General features: G+C 39.7%; 2 protein-coding genes and 1 long non-coding RNA gene across 3 annotated transcripts in view; all 3 read left to right on the top strand.

Annotated features, from left to right (window-relative positions):
* Positions 1-455: 455 nt before the first annotated feature.
* Positions 456-11820, top strand: LOC113748145 (sodium- and chloride-dependent GABA transporter 3-like). The gene is made up of 14 exons (XM_027290939.1): positions 456-642; positions 778-912; positions 1046-1183; positions 1345-1444; positions 8988-9120; positions 9197-9331; positions 9569-9672; positions 9904-10028; positions 10124-10236; positions 10333-10470; positions 10557-10659; positions 10992-11092; positions 11324-11494; positions 11635-11820. Exons 1-14 carry the CDS (start codon positions 486-488, stop codon positions 11740-11742), a joined length of 1761 nt encoding a protein of 586 aa, XP_027146740.1. The 5' UTR covers positions 456-485; the 3' UTR covers positions 11743-11820.
* Positions 7708-8455, top strand: LOC113748149 (uncharacterized). Its single transcript, XR_003464157.1, has 3 exons — positions 7708-7806; positions 7891-7990; positions 8379-8455. It is a non-coding gene; the product is annotated as an uncharacterized LOC113748149 (long non-coding RNA).
* A 198-nt stretch (positions 11821-12018) lies between the features above and the next one.
* The window catches only part of LOC104932576 (sodium- and chloride-dependent GABA transporter 3), a 7580-nt gene continuing 2179 nt past the window's right edge, over positions 12019-17419 (top strand). Inside the window, 12 exon segments of the mRNA XM_027291579.1 lie at positions 12019-12037; positions 12681-12830; positions 14090-14224; positions 14368-14505; positions 14666-14765; positions 15016-15148; positions 15396-15530; positions 15721-15824; positions 15953-16077; positions 16173-16285; positions 16375-16512; positions 16743-16845. Coding sequence (XP_027147380.1) covers positions 12019-12037; positions 12681-12830; positions 14090-14224; positions 14368-14505; positions 14666-14765; positions 15016-15148; positions 15396-15530; positions 15721-15824; positions 15953-16077; positions 16173-16285; positions 16375-16512; positions 16743-16845 — 1393 coding nt within the window.

Raw genomic sequence — 17419 nt, forward strand, 5'->3', positions numbered from 1 at the left:
TTATTAAGAACATCATTATTTTAAAGAATAAAGAATTCCCCCTCTGGGATCTCTGCATCATTTCTATACACTCAGATATACCGGTTGACACAATGTTGTCGCCCTCTTAGACACTGCATATTAACTATGACTGTGCCAAGCTGTTGATTAAAGACAAAAATGAGGAAAATGGAACATTTTAAGTGCTTTATTGAGCAATCAGTAACTTCAGTCCTATATTTAAAAATACAAATAGGAAAGTAGTAAGTAAGTTAAAGACCTCCACCCAGACCTGTAATAACATGACAATGATATAATTGTTTGAGCGAACCTCAGTCAACAGGGTTATTTTTTTAACAGGGACATTTTTGCATGTTTTTACCATAAACCACCAGAATGACTGGTATTATTTTATTGAGATCAGGATGTAGTCAAATGAATTATCAGTTTGCAGTTCTTTGCAGTTGAGACTGAAACACACAACGGATGACATCCTTGATGTTGAGATGAACAGACAAAGAAGAAAAACGGAAACTCAGAAGAAGGCTGCAGACAGAGGACAGTGGGCCAGTAAAACTGAATATATTCTGGTTGTTGCAGGAAATGTGGTCGGCCTGGGAAACCTGTGGAGATTTCCTTACCTCTGCTACAAGAACGGTGGAGGTGAATATTATGAACTCTATTTTCTCTAAACAAGTTGCATTATTTTAGGTGTGGTGCAGTGAAATAAATGAATACTTACTAATTCTAGTAAATGTCATTTCAGTTGGTGTACATGTCTGTCTAACTTTCCTGTAGGTGCCTTTCTGGTGCCGTATGGTCTGTTAGCTGTTGTGGTTGGGATACCTCTGTTCCTACTGGAGACCTCCATTGGTCAGTACACCCAGGAAGGATTCATCACCTGCTGGGCCAAGTTGTGTCCACTGGCACGAGGTGAGTTGCTTTACATTTGTACGTTTTATTTAAATATCAACTTGAGAAATTATTATTATTTTTAATTTATTTAAAGACAGAAATATTTGAATCTTCACAGATTTGAAAATATGTTTTTTATTTGTTTTTTTAGGAATTGGATATGGACATTTTATAATGATACTATATGGGTTCATCTATATTATAATCCAAGTCTGGGCTCTCCTCTACCTGGTGTTCTCATTCAGATCTCAGCTCCCATGGACCAGCTGTGAAAACACCTGGAATACAGGTAAACCTAGATTATGGAGTTTAATGTTTACTGGCTGAAAAAAAAGTTGCATAATACAATTACAGTATTTGTGTACTTTTGTCCGTAGACCTTCATGTGTTCATTTGTATGACAGTAATTCCTCAAATTTACCGTTATCCTTTATTTATTCTCTAAACCAGCTAACTGTACGAGTCTTCAAATTTTGGATTCGCCATCAACAAATTGGACAAATCAGACCATGCTGACCAACACCACCTCTGCTGCTACTGAGTTCTGGGAGTGAGTTTGAATTCATTTTCTCACCAATAATGAGATCCAAGTGAGATACTATATGTACTGACACCACAACATCTTATGATGTTGATCGGACAAATTTAAAAACAGCTTCAACAGACTCACTGCTCTGGGATTTAAAGGGCATTTAGTTTAATCCCTGAGTGATATGACAAGACATCACTTTGTAGTCTAAAAATCATAAGTCATAGTTTTGGGATCTGGCTTTGTGTCTTCTGGTCTGCTGGGTGTTCTGCTACTTCAGTATCTGGAAAGGTGTCAGATCTTCTGGAAAGGTGCTTTCTGTAATAATGTTTAGCAGCTATTCAAATCAAATCAAATCAAATCAAATCAAATCAAATCAAATCAAATCAAATCAAATCAAATCAGTTATTCATTCAGTCAATCATTTTATTTGTATAGCCCAAAGTCACAAAGTACATTTGCCTCTGAGGGCTTTACAATCTGTACAGGGAGTGACACCCTCTGTCTTTAGACCCTTGGTTAGAGTGAGAAAAACTTGCCCATGAAAAACCTTTAACAGGGAAAAAATGTGGAAGAAACCTCAGGAAGAGCCACAGAGGAGGGATCCCTCTCCCAGGATGTACAGCCGTGCAATAGATGTCACATGTACAGGACAAATGAACACAAACATATTGTACAATTACAATGAATGATGAAATGACAATGAATTACAATGAATGATAAAATGATTACAGTAGCAGTGGAACCTGTGGTGGAGATAGAGAGACACAGATGCACAGCGGCAGCAAATCATCAACTAACTATAGACTATAATGGAGAATGGTAGCAATAATGACAGTAGTAATATGTGTAGTGGACGTCGTGCAGGACACAGCAGCAGTCTCAGCGACTCTGATGGAGTGAGAGAGAGTTTTCAGTAAGGTAGATGTGACTGCATCTTCAACCAATACCGTGCCTGACTAGGCATAACCCTGAAAGAGACAGACACAGACAGAGAGAGAGAGAGAGAGAGAGAGAGAGGGGAAATATCCTGTTCTTATTTTCATTGATCACCTCCATAAATTCTTGTTATTAAAAATACTTTTTTTAATATTTGTTTTTTTTAAAGGTTGCATACTTCACAGCCACTTTTCCCTTTGTGATGCTTGTAATACTGCTCATCAGAGGCTTGACTCTGCCTGGAGCTTTGGATGGGATCTACTATTACCTGTATCCAGACTTGAACCGCCTGACTAACCTTGAGGTATTTTAATCGTAATAGCATGTATAGTATATTGACATATTGACATGTCATTCTAGGTGAGACAGTCAAGCAGCGCAACTGGTATGTAAGAGTTTCTCATCACAGCCCACATGTTTGTATTTCTGATTCTTTATCCAAGTGGAAGTTAATTTAATGAGTCTGAACTGAGATGAATTCCTTCAGACAAATTAAAACCTGGAAGAACATAAAGGACCTGAGCCAGAACTGTGATGACTGAGCTCGACAAGATGAAATAAACTTGGTGTAATGCTCAACATGTTGCCAAAGATAAGTAACAATGCGGACAGAGTGTAAAGTGTTAAAGAAGTATACCTATTAGTGAGTCTGAGGAAGACCAAAACAAATCCATATCTGGACCTGGCAGAAGTATGATAATATTTCAGTCAGCATTATATGCACTGTATATAATCTACTTTTTGTGACATTGCAGGTCTGGGTGGAGGCAGGATCACAAATTTGCTTCTCCTACAGCCTGACCTATGGAACTCTGAATGTTTTGGGCAGCTACAATCAGTACAACAACAACTGTTATAAGTAAGATAAGATTAGATGATGATATTACAAAATAATATATTTCAAAGAAATTCACTTTCCACGTGTCCACAGGAATATCCTGTTTTTGTCAGTGACTCTTGTCTTTCTGTGACCTCTAGGGACTGCTTCTGGCTCTGTCTGCTGAACAGTGGGGTCAGTTTTGTTGCTGGATTTGTCGTCTTCTCTGTACTTGGATTCATGGCTCATAAGCAAGGTGTTACTGTCGACACTGTAGCTGAATCAGGTATGCTTAAAGAATTGTCATAACTATAGGTTACAAAGGTAACCCCGGTTCTCTGTTAACATGAGTGAGGTATCTCACTATGGGGTACCCTCCTCTGCGTAGTCCTCAGAAGTCCAGTCACACTACGTCAACCCCATTGTAGGTATCTAATTATGGGGACAAGCTCTTCTTGAAGACCAACTGACAATCATGAGACCAACTCATTGTGATCCTCAGAAGAGCCCACACTCAGCACGGTATGCGCCAAAGTGACGTTCAGCACATAGAACTTTGCAAATATATGAGGTGAGCTGGTCGCCAAGTTTATATCTTGCATAGACATGCCCCTAAACAGAAAAAGAAAAGACCAAAGAAATGGCCAGAACTTTCCAGTGAGAAAGTTGTTATTTTGTGATGGGCTTACCAGTATGAGGTTTTGCCCATGACATCAAAACTGATCTGTTTTCCGAAGCCCCTATGTCCTGTCCACATACTGTAGATATTTAATGCACACACTGGACATAAGGTATGCAAGCCCTTACTGGACACAGAACACATGCCAGTGGAACCCTGTGTCAGAAATCCAGGGAGTTTTCACTGACCAAGTGCTGTCACACACTGTGCTGAAACCCTCACGTAATGATGCCTGTGACATGAGTGGTCCAGGCCAACGGATACAACTCATGTATAAGTGGCCTAGGGGAATGGCCACTATAGCTGATGCCATCAGATCCAACAGCCGTAGGCACGGCTGAAGGGTAACAACCTTCCCGTGCGGAAAGAGGGCCAGGCATGCCAAAAATGCATTCACTCTCTCTGCTGGCAGATGAGCTCTAAAGGAGACCAAATCCAGGGTCAGATCAATGAAAGAGATTCTCTGACTGGGAGTCAGCATGCTCTTTTCCTGATTCACTCTAAGTCCGAAGCCAAGTGTTACAAGAGCAACCTTGTGCGCTCTAGAAGCCAGTTGTCGATGTACACATGAAGCGAGAAGAGGTAATTGTGACGGTGACGGTTCCCTGGGTAATTTGAGTGTGTGCTCCCATACCCAGCTCATTGGTGGAAAACCCTGGCCCCCAGTTAGGGAGAGTATAAAGCTCCACCCATTAACTCTCTGTCTCTCTCCCCGGCAGGCTCCACCTACCTCTCCAGGATGCCTCATGGTTTTTTGGTTTCTTTCTTTTCATGGCACACAACACCTTGCATCTACACATTTTCACTCATGCATGCATGCACCTTCACCACTGATTGACTGATTAACACACCCCCTTGTTTCGTTGGTTTGTTTTAGGTAAAAGTTGTTTGTGTTGTTGAGTTCTTTACAATAAATTACTTTCATTTTGGCCTTCAACCCGCGTCTCCCTTTGTGTTTGTCATGGCTTTAGAGACGGGTCATGAAAAATGAGCTGGTGACACAGCATCATCCCTTTTGTAGGGAGAGGATGTCCCTCCTCATGATGCAGTCGTCATGACTGCCAGCCAATGGGCCTGGCGTTATTGGACTTTTGAGGACTACGCAGTAGAGTATACCCTATAATGAGATACCGAGTGAATCTTTAGAAGGGAACGTCAAAATTCCACATTAAGTCCAGATTTAAATAACTTTCTCTGACTTGTTTCATTCCTGTTCACAGGTCCAGGTTTGGCCTTCATTGCTTACCCTCAGGCAACAGCTATGATGCCTTTTCCACAGTTCTGGACTGTCTGCTTTTTCCTGATGCTCATTTTTCTCACTGTTGACACACATGTAAGATGTTTAGCTGATTTATCTATTGATAAATTAGCAATGTATTGCAGGTACAACAAATCAATTATTTGCTCATTTTATTTCATCCCCAGTTTGTGACAGTTGAGACTTTTATCACCTCAGTCAGCGACATGTTTCCGAAGCAGTTTCATAAACCTGGAAGGCGCAAGATCTTTGCCCTCATCATCTGCTTGATCTTCTTCCTCTTACATCTGATGTTTGTCACTGAGGTTGATACAATACACCAATACAAATATCATTACAAATATTTTTAGAAGTATTTCCCATATTCAAATCTCATCTCTTTCTTCTGTAGGGGGGGATCTACATATTCCAGCTTATTGATTATTATGGCTCTACTAGAGCTTGTAATTATTTCATGGCTTTATCTGAGTGTCTGGCACTGGCCTGGGGCTTTGGTAAGCATACTTTAACCTACTCTGTAACACTCTGTAAAACTTGCTATCTGACCTTTAAAAAGGTCTCATGTACAGTCTTTGAATTCCTACCAGGTGCTGACCGTGTTATTGACATCATTGAGGACATGACCGGACAAAGACCTTCTGTTTTCTTCAAACTGTGCTGGAAATACATCATTCCTCTGCTGTCACTGGTGAGTCAGAAAGGTTTGAACAGAAACTAAATGTAGTGTAGTAATACGACAGTCTGCAGCCATGCGAGGCAGTTAAACTGGAGTGAGGTTTGTCAGCTGGATTTTGTGCAGCTAGATTTGCTGGATTATTTATGTGAATTTCATGTTTTCACCTTCCATCTTCAGCAGATGTGGCCTGTGAACTGTGGCATTTGATTTGCCAAAATGATGTGTTCAGGTATCACAAAAACATCTCCTCACATTCACAGAGTTCCTTCATCCTGTACATGGTTGATTACAAGCACCTCAGCATTAATGACTCGTACATTTACCCCGACTGGGCGTACGCACTGGGATGGACCATGACACTTTCCATTATTCTCATTGTGCCACTGTGGGCAGCTGGACAGATGTGTTTGACACCAGGAACCTTCAAACAGGTCAGTGTCACTCAATATGCCACATGTTCCACTGATGTTTTAGGTCCAAAGAGTCCTAAATTGTGTCCTGTACTTGTCCTGATGACAGTGGGGGTGTGTGAACTTACTCATCTCGTTTGTTCCAGCGTTTGTCTGTCCTTTGTCGTCCTGCTGAAGATCCAGCCTGGCAGAGGAGAAAAAATGAAGAGGAGGGAACGACTGCTGAACTGACGGCGTCTGCAGTGACAACTTAGAGTGACCTGCAAAGTTACATTAAGTCAACGTTTCATTGTCATCAATGTAGCTGTCATCTTGATGAATGATAATAATGCTTTTGTTCAAATCTGCACTGGAGTCTGGGTCTTTAACTTACTTACTACTTTCCTATTTGTATTTTTAAATATAGGACTGAAGTTACTGATTGCTTAATAAAGCACTTAAAATGTTCCATTTTCCTCATTTTTGTCTTTAATCAACAGCTTGGCACAGTCATAGTTAATATGCAGTGTCTAAGAGGGCGACAACATTGTGTCAACCGGTATATCTGAGTGTATAGAAATGATGCAGAGATCCCAGAGGGGGAATTCTTGAGTATTCAAATGTTCTTAATAGTGTATCATTTAGTGAATATGGTTCCATTGAAATTAAATATGCTAATGAAAAATAACTTCTCCCAGTTAAACAAACATGACAATGATAAACTGTTAACAGGGTTATTATAATGAGGACATTTTTGCATGTTTTACCATGAAGCTGCATTACCTCTGGGTTTGGTTAATAAAGAAAACATATGGAATTGGAATTGAACCAGAATGACTGGTATTATTTTATTGAGATCAGGATGTAGTCAAATGAATTATCAGTTTGCAGTTCTTTGCAGTTGTGACTGAAACACACAACGGATAACATCCTTGATGTTGAGATGAAGAGACAAATAAGAAAAACTGAAACTCAGAAGAAGGCTGCAGACAGAGGACAGTGGGCCAGTAAAACTGAATATATTCTGGTTGTTGCAGGAAATGTGGTCGGCCTGGGAAACCTGTGGAGATTTCCTTACCTCTGCTACAAGAACGGTGGAGGTGAATAATTCAAACTCGGTTTTCACTATAAGCAAGTTGCATTATTATTTTAGGTGTAGTGCACTAAACTATATAAATACTATGTATTTTAAGTTGGTGTACATGTCTGTCTAACTTTCCTGTAGGTGCCTTTCTGGTGCCGTATGGTCTGTTAGCTGTGGTGGTTGGGATACCTCTGTTCCTACTGGAGACCTCCATTGGTCAGTACACCCAGGAAGGATTTGTCACTTGCTGGAAGAAGTTGTGTCCATTGGCACAAGGTGAGTTGCCAGTTGACAATTATTATTATTCATGATTCATTTAAAGCTAGCTCAACTAGCTCTGACTGTGGTTCAGAGATATTTTATATTTGTGCCTACAAAAGATTAATTTTTTTTTTATTTTTAGGAATGGGATATGCATGTATCATAATGAAACTATATAGCTTAAGTTACGTTATAGTCCAAGTCTGGGCTCTCCTCTACCTGGTGTTCTCATTCAGATCTCAGCTCCCCTGGGCCAGCTGTGAGAACACCTGGAATACAGGTAAACCTATACTATATTTAAAGCTTACATAAAATAATATGTTTAGTTGTTGTTGTTGTTATACTTGTTTTTTCTCTAAACCAGCTAACTGTACGAGTCTTCAGATTTTGGATTCTCCCACAACGAATCAGACAAATCAGACCATGCCGACAAACACCACCTCTGCTGCTACTGAGTTCTGGGAGTGAGTTTATATTGGTTTTCTTTTACTGACCAGTTATGACATTCAAGTGACTATATACTGACTATATAATGTTTCTAATAACCATGATCTTCTTAATGTTTAACACCTTTGCACACTTTTTTTAATCATCAAATAGTTTCTCGAAGATACAAATTCATGGGGTTTTGATGTAACACGCAATTACCAGCTCTAATGATGTTGATAAGAACCTGAAAAACAGAAGACATTTCTATATACCTGCTTTAACTCTTTATCATATGTTGACATTGGTCACCTCAATCACTTGCCACATTTTCGACCAGGGATTAAATTGTCATTTAGGTAAATCCCTGGGTTATATGAAGAGACATCGCCTTGTACCACTAAATCAAATCAAATTTCTTGTCAGCCAAGACAGCCCAACAAAGTCCAAAGCCTTCAGTAGCTCATTCACACCTGGCGCCTTGCTGCCAAAGAGCTTCTTGACCACCATGGCAACCTCTGTCAGAGATTTGGGTCTTCTGGCTCTGTCTCGTCCACAGAGGGTGTGTTGGTTGGTGTAACCAGCTGATTACAGCCTGAGCCAAGCTCTGCTTTCCCTTCCTGAGTTGTCGAACGGGTTGTCAGAACTTCCTTGAGGTCAACCAAAAGTCTTTCTCCATGGCCTCCCTGAATTCCTCCCAAACCTGGGTTTTTGCCTCCACAACTACTGAAGCTGCAGCCCTTCAAGCCTTCCAGAACCTGTCTGCTCCCTCAGATCCCAAGACTATAGGTAGGTATGGCAGGGCAACCGACCTCTATGCCTGTCCCTACGTGTGATGGGCCCACAGGGCAGTGGATCCATGTTTCCTTGGGCTGTGCCTAGCCGAGCCCCATGTATTAGGTCCTAGCCACCGAATGTTTAGCAGTGAGCTCAGTTTCCTGGTCTGCCTCCAGAAGTGGAACTTGGTTGTCTAGAATTCATAAATCAATTTTTTTGTCACATCACATGTACCTCTCAAATTTCCCCTCTCCTCAGACGGCGGGTGCTGGCCATGTCTGGAGGCATTGAGGAGCTGGGCAGTGTGAGGTGGGAACTGGCTTTGTGTCTTCTGGCCAGCTGGATGTTCTGCTACTTCAGTATCTGGAAAAGTGTCAAATCATCAGGAAAGGTGCTGTGGAAATATTTAAAATCTCTCTTTTTGACCAACAATTACCTTTGATGATGGCTTTCCCTTTTCATTTTAGGTAGCATATTTAACAGCCACGTTCCCCTACGTAATGCTCCTGATCCTACTCATCAGAGGCTTGACTCTACCTGGAGCTTGGGATGGGATCTACTATTACCTGTATCCAGATGTGAACCGCCTGGCGCACCTTGAGGTAGCCTTTTTACTCCTTCCCACTTTAGAATATTATGCAGACTGAGGCCTTTGTTTGGATGCATTGTTTTGTTGGGTTTGGTCCACCTGGCTGGTTCTTGGGTCATTCTGAGTCTGACCTGGAGTCTTTCTCCTGATTATGGCCACTAATGATCAAGCACCTCATAATAACTAAGTATCACAGTGAACGTTACAAGACGTTCTTCAATAGATAATGCATTTCTTTTTTACATTACAGGTCTGGGTAGAGGCAGGAGCTCAAATATTTTTCTCCTACAGCCTGACTGCAGGGACTCTAAATGTCTTGGGCAGCTTTAATGATTACAACAACAACTGTTACAAGTACGTATAACTGAAATATAACTTTTAAACTACATATCTTAGTTCGCTGTAACTGGCTGCCACCCCTGTGATGCCATTTCCTCGCCATGGAATCAAAAAGTCTATATCATCTTATATTTTGGTGTTCAAAAAACGTTTTGTTACATTACACACCAAAAGAAATTCACTTTGCACATGTCCACAGGAATATCCTGTTTTTGTCAGTGACCCTTGTCTTCCTGTGACCTCTAGGGACTGCTTCTGGCTCTGTCTGCTGAACAGTGGGACCAGTTTTGTTGCTGGATTTGTCGTCTTCTCTGTACTTGGATTCATGGCTCAGAAACAGGGTGTTACTGTTGACACTGTAGCCGAGTCAGGTATAGATAAATATTTGATATGACATGCTGGCCAAATTCCACATTAAGTCCAGATTTAAATAACTTTCTCTGACTTTTTTCAATCCTGTTCACAGGTCCAGGTTTGGCCTTCATTGCTTACCCTCAGGCAACAGCTATGATGCCTTTGCCACAGTTCTGGACTGTCTGCTTTTTCCTGATGCTCATTTTTCTCAGTGTTGACACACATGTAAGATGTTTAGCTGTTTTACCTATTAATATTTTACCAAAGTATTGCATCACAAAAAAATCAATCAATTGTTTGTTAATTTTATTTCATTCCCAGTTTGTGGCAGTCGAGTGTTTTATCACCTCAGCATGTGACGTGTTTCCAAAGGTTTTTCATAAACCTGGAAGACACGAGATCTTTGCCCTCATCATCTGCTTGATCTTCTTCCTCTTACATCTGATGTTTGTCACTGAGGTTAATAGAATACACCAATACAAATATCATTACAAATATTTTTAAAAGTATTTCCCATATTCAAATCTCATCTCTTTCTTCTGTAGGGGGGGGTCTATGTCTTCAACCTTGTTGAGTATTATGGTTCAACCAGAGCTTGTCGTTATTTCATGGCTTTATCTGAGTGTCTGGCTCTAGCCTGGGGTTTTGGTAAGCAAAAGCACATTCATATCATATCTGATGTTCATGATATGATCTGTGAACAACTGTGCCTCATTTTTCTCAGAATCAGTCATCAGGTTATGTGTTTTTTAATGTTAGGATGAAGAGAAATGCTGATAATTTGAGTGGTTTAAATAACTTAATTAGATAGCTTTGGTCAGACTGGCTGTATTGCCTGAATGTAACCAAATGTTTTATAGAGATTGTTCATTTTTTCTCCTTGTTCAGTCCTAATTTAGTTACAATACTCTGTAATACTAATAAAGAACTTTATCTGACGTTTATAAGGTCTAATGTACAGTCCATGAATTTCTATCTAGGTGCTGATCGTGTTATGAACATCATCGAAGACATGACCGGACAAAGACCTTCTGTTTTCTTCAAACTGTGCTGGAAATACATCATTCCTCTGCTGTCACTGGTGAGTCAGAAAAGTTGTAACAAAAACAAAATGTATTTATCTAATTTGCTGGTTTATTTGTGCGAATTTCACATTTTCACCTTCCATCTTCAGCAGATCTTGACTAAACTTATGCACAAACATTTTTCACCATCAAACAATGCAACAGGCTGTATCAACATAATATAGTATTCATGTATCAATGAACAAGTATTTAAATGACTCAGTCTGAAAGTCTCCTCACATTCACAGAGTTCCTTCATCCTGTACATGGTTGATTACAAACGCCTCAGCATTAATGACTCGTACGTTTACCCCGACTGGGCGTACGCACTGGGATGGACCATGACACTCTCCATTATTCTCGTTGTGCCACTGTGGGCAGCTGGACAGATGTGTTTGACACCAGGAACCCTCAGAGAGGTCAGTGTCCATCTGATACAGTCTAAACATGCTGTAAGAAACTATTCTCATTTTGATGGTAAAGATGGCCCTGAAATGTCTCCTGTAACTGTCCTTTTGATTGTGGCAGTGCGTGAACTTACTCATCTCGTTTGTTCCAGCGTTTGTCCGTCCTTTGTCGTCCTGCTGAAAATCCAGCCTGGCAGAGGAGAAAAAACGAAGAGGAGGGAACGACTGTTGAACTGACGGCGTCTGCAGTGACAACTTAGAGTGACCTGCAAAGTTACATTAATTATACACTTTATTCTTATTATAGAATCAGTAACAACAATGGTTTGGGTGTTGTTTTTGTCATAAATTGTATAATTCTAACATCTCAGCAGAAGCATTCCTGAACTGTCAATAAATTCACTAATCTTGAAGTCAAGTCTGACTGTGTACTTTCTTTTGCATATATGTTTTTCCTCATCATTTTTAAAGTTTCTTAAGATATTGATTACATATTTTCTGTCCCATTGTATGATTTGAATCAGTCTTAAAATGTCATGACCAAATACGGTCAATGTCAGAATTATGATCCCTTCATTTATTAGTAGACATGTCAGCACAAATGTCCTACATGCTGCAGCAAACATGAGGCCTATTTTGATAACAGCATTAACCAATTAACCAAATTTGTTGCCAGGGTAGATATACTGTGAGTCTTGATGGGTGGATAAAATACATGTTGCAGTAGGCAGAGGATGATCTGATGGCCAATCATAGACAGACACACATAGATAGGGAAATGACTAGAAACACAAGGGAATTACTTTTCTCTTGTCCTTGTATGTAGATTATTGTCAAGACGAAGCTTTTTCTGAGAAGACTTAAATCGGGTCTGGGACCCCTGAAGACGTTTCATCTCTCATCGAAGAGACTGGTGGGAAAACCCAGGTATTTATACTTGGTGCAATCTTCGTCTAGGTTGTTAAGGTCACCTGAGGTCCCGGGCTGACGACGGTTGGAGTCACATGAGTTCTTATAACAAGATTTTGCATACTTTACCATGAAGCTGCATTACCTCTGGGGTTTACAAATATAAAAGAAAACAAAACTAAAAACCACAACGGCTGGAATCAATTCATTGAGACTAGATGTAATTAAATTAAATAAACAGTACAGCAGCAGTACAGACAGACAACATCCTTTATCTTGAGATGAACAGACAAACGAGAAAAAACGGAAACTCAGAAGAAGGCTGCAGACAGAGGACAGTGGGCCAGTAAAACTGAATATATTCTGGTTGTTGCAGGAAATGTGGTCGGCCTGGGAAACCTGTGGAGATTTCCTTACCTCTGCTACAAGAACGGTGGAGGTGAATATTATAAAATCTTTTATTAAGTGAGTTGTATTCGTTTGGGTGTGATTTAGGGAAATACTGATCATTAAATGAGAAGATAATACTCAAGTAAGTGTCATTTCCATGGATGTATGTGTCCAAAGAGTCCTAAAATGTGTCTTGTACTTGTCCTGATGATAGTGGGGGTGCGTAAACTTACTCATCTCGTTTGTCCCAGCGTTTGTCCGTCCTTTGTCGTCCTGCTGAAGATCCAGCCTGGCAGAGGAGAAAAAATGAAGAGGAGGGAACGACTGCTGAACTGACGGCGTCTGCAGTGACAACTTAGAGTGACCTGCAAAGTTACATTAAGTCAACATTTCATTGTCATCAATGTAGCTGTCATCTTGATGAATGATAATAATGCTTTTGTTCAAATCTGCACTGGAGTCTGGGTCTTTAACTCACTTACTACTTTCCTAATTGTATTTTTAAATATAGGACTGAAGTTACTGATTGCTTAATAAAGCACTTAAAATGTTCCATTTTCCTCATTTTTGTCTTTAATCAACACTTTGGTACAGTCATAGTTAATATGCAGTGTCTAAGAGGGCGACAACATTGTGTCAACCGGTATATCTGAGTGTATAGAAATGATGCAGAGATCCCAGAGGGGGAATTCTTTATTCTTTAAAATAATGATGTTCTTAATAACTCAAATAATGCATCAATATCTCTTACCAACACACTCATTCACAAGTGTGTCATTTAGTGAAATTAAATATTTTATGAAAGATAACTTTCCCCAGTTAAACAAACATGACAATGATATAACTGTTTGAGCAAACCTGAGTCAACAGGGTTATTTTTTTAACAGGAACATTTTTGCATGTTTTTTACCATAAACCACCAGAATGACTGGTATTATATTATTGAGATCAGGATGTAGTCAAATGAATTATTAGTCTGCAGTTCTTTGCAGTTGAGACTGAAACACACAACGGATAACATCCTTGATGTTGAGATGAACAGACAAAGACGAAAAACAGAAACTCAGAAGAAGGCTGCAGACAGAGGACAGTGGGCCAATAAAACTGAATATATTCTGGTTGTTGCAGGAAATGTGGTCGGCCTGGGAAACCTGTGGAGATTTCCTTACCTCTGCTATAAGAACGGTGGAGGTGAATAATTCAAACTCGGTTTTCACTAAGCAAGTTGCATTATTTTAGGTGTAGTGCACTAAACTATATAAATACTATGTATAAGTTGGTGTACATGTCTGTCTAACTTTCCTGTAGGTGCCTTTCTGGTGCCGTATGGTCTGTTAGCTGTGGTGGTTGGGATACCTCTGTTCCTACTGGAGACCTCCGTTGGTCAGTACACCCAGGAAGGATTCATCACCTGCTGGAGGAACTTATGTCCACTGGCACGAGGTGAGATGTGTACTGAGATAAAAGCACTCAACATGAACTTGATAAATTAAGTAATCTTATTTAAAGATGGCTCAACTATCTCTGACAAACTGTCACCGTTTTTAAAATATGCAACAAAAAGATAACCTCTGTTTGTCTTTCAGGGATTGGATATGGATATAGTGTAGTTAAACTGTATGATTTCAGTTACATTATAATCCAAGTCTGGGCTCTCCTCTACCTGGTGTTCTCATTCAGATCTCAGCTCCCCTGGGCCAGCTGTGAAAACACCTGGAACACAGGTAAACCTAGATTATGGTTTTAATTTTTAAAGCTTGAAAAAATTTCCTATAATACAATTCTAGTATTTGTGCACTTTTGTCTGGGAATCTTCATGTTTTCATTTGAATGACAGTACTACCTCATATTAAATAATTATCCTTTATTTATTCTCTAAACCAGCTAACTGTACGAGTCTTCAGATTTTGGATTCGCCATCAACAAATTGGACAAATCAGACCATGCTGACCAACACCACCTCTGCTGCTACTGAGTTCTGGGAGTGAGTTTTAATTCATGTTCTCACCAATAATGAGATCCAAGTGAGATACTATATATACTGACACCACAACATCTTATGATGTTGATCGGACAAATTTAAAAACAGCTTCAACAGACTCACTGCTCTGGGATTTAAAGGGCATTTAGTTTAATCCCTGAGTGATATGATGAGACATCACTTTGTAGTCTAGAAATCATAAGTCATAGTTTTTGTCTTATCATGTGTACCTGTTAATGTTCCCTCTCCTCAGACGGCGGGTGCTGGCCATGTCTGGAGGCATTGAGGAGCTGGGCAGTGTGAGGTGGGATCTGGCTTTGTGTCTTCTGGTCTGCTGGGTGTTCTGCTACTTCAGTATCTGGAAAGGTGTCAAATCTTCTGGAAAGGTGCTGTTTAAAATCTTCATCTATTTGAAAACATCAAATTTTTGCTTTCTGTAATAATGTAATTTTCATTGTAAGTAGCATATTTTGCAGCAATTTCCCCTAAATCTAAATATCATATTTATAGTAAATGGACACTATCGTCGCACATTTTAAGTAACCTATTCTGATTTTCATTGATCACCTCCATTAATTCTTGTTATTAAAAATACTTGTTTAAATTTCTTTTGTTTGTTTTTTTTTAAAAAAGGTTGCATACTTCACGGCCACTTTTCCCTACGTGATGCTTGTAATACTGCTCATCAGAGGCTTGACTCTACCTGGAGCTTTGGATGGGATCTACTATTACCTGTATCCAGACTTGAACCGCCTGGCTAACCTTGAGGTATTTTATTAGTTTTATTAGTATTTTATTTAGTATATTGAAAGTCATTCTCTGTGAGGTTCAGGAAAGACAACTAGTGCATCTGGTTTGTAGTTTTCTCATCACAGCCCACAGGACCTGGCCAAAATACCATAATATTTCAGTCAGCATTATATGCACTTTATATAATCTACTTTTTGTGACATTACAGGTCTGGGTGGAGGCAGGATCACAAATTTGCTTCTCCTACAGCGTTACTTTGGGAACTCTGAATGTTTTGGGCAGCTACAATGAGTACAACAACAACTGTTATAAGTAAGTATAAGCTGTTGTGAGACAGTAGACTAATTAAAAGACAGTACACTACAAAGTAATTCACTTTCCACGTGTCCACAGGAATATCCTGTTTTTGTCAGTGACTCTTGTCTTTCTGTGACCTCTAGGGACTGCTTCTGGCTCTGTCTGCTGAACAGTGGGACCAGTTTTGTTGCTGGATTTGTCGTCTTCTCTGTACTTGGATTCATGGCTCAGAAACAGAGTGTTACTGTCGACGCTGTAGCTGAGTCAGGTATAGATAAATATTTGATATGACATGCTGGCCAAATTCCACATTAAGTCCAGATTTAAATAACTTTCTCTGACTTGTTTCATTCTTGTTCACAGGTCCAGGTTTGGCCTTCATTGCTTATCCTCAGGCAACAGCTATGATGCCTTTTCCACAGTTCTGGACTGTCTGCTTTTTCCTGATGCTCATTTTTCTCAGTGTTGACACACATGTAAGATGTTTAGCTGTTTTACCTATTGATAAATTACCAATTCATTGAAAAAAAATTATGTTCTCTTTTCTCTTCTATTTTATCCCCAGTTTGTGAATGTTGAGACTCTTATCACCTCAGTCAGCGACATGTTTCCGAAGCAGTTTCATAAACCTGGAAGACACGAGATCTTTGCCCTCATCATCTGCTTGATCTTCTTCCTCTTACATCTGATGCTTGTCACTGAGGTGAAAAAAATACATCAATGGAACTACAGTATTGTTCTACCAATACAACTATATCCCTACATTGACAACTATTGTTGTATCCTCGTCCTAGTACCTTGATTGTTTCCTAGTTTTGTAAGTTGCTTTGAATAAAATCAGCTAAATGACTAAATTTAAATGTATTGTTAATGCATTGTCACAAATTGTTGTGAAACTCTCTCATGTTTAAATCTCATCTCTTTCTTCTGCAGGGAGGGATTTACATATTCCAGCTTGTTGATTATTATGCCTGTACAAGAGCTTGTAATGATTTCATAGCTTTATCTGAGTGCCTGGCTCTGGCCTGGTGTTTTGGTAAGCATAAAGCATTTATATCATATGTGACGTCCATGATACAATCTGTATACAACTGTGCCTGATTTATTTCTAATAATCAGTCATGAGGTTATGTGTTTTTTTAATGTTAGGATGAATAGAAGCACTGATTTCATTAGATAGCTTTGGTCAGACTGGCTTCATTGCCTGAATGTAACCAAATGTTTGATATAGATTGTTTCTCCTTCCTCCTTGTTCTGTCTAATTTTACATACAATACTGTTCTACTAATAAAGAAGTTAATCTAACTTTAAAAAGGTCTAATGTACAGTCCATGAATTTCTATCAGGTGCTGATCGTGTTATGAACATCATCGAAGACATGACCGGACAAAGACCTTCTGTTTTGATTTGATCTATGCTTTGCCAACACGTGATATTATGTGCATGGATCAAAGAAACATCTCCTCACATTCACAGAGTTCCTTCATCCTGTACCTGGTTGAATACAAACACCTCAGCATTAATGACTCGTACATTTACCCCGACTGGGCGTACGCACTGGGATGGACCATGACACTCTCCTCTGTTCTCATGGTGCCACTGTGGGCAGC

This window comes from Larimichthys crocea, chromosome II (assembly GCF_000972845.2).
Source record: "Larimichthys crocea isolate SSNF chromosome II, L_crocea_2.0, whole genome shotgun sequence".
Lineage (NCBI taxonomy): Eukaryota > Metazoa > Chordata > Actinopteri > Sciaenidae > Larimichthys > Larimichthys crocea.

Bases quoted from the DNA above. Each gene is read 5' to 3' on its own strand.
- LOC113748145 (XM_027290939.1), top strand. From the start codon at position 486: ATGAACAGACAAAGAAGAAAAACGGAAACTCAGAAGAAGGCTGCAGAC. The intron at 643-777 runs GTGAATATTATG...ACTTTCCTGTAG, and splicing joins CTGCTACAAGAACGGTGGAG to GTGCCTTTCTGGTGCCGTAT. The intron at 1,445-8,987 runs GTGAGTTTGAAT...CCCTCTCCTCAG, and splicing joins GCTGCTACTGAGTTCTGGGA to ACGGCGGGTGCTGGCCATGT.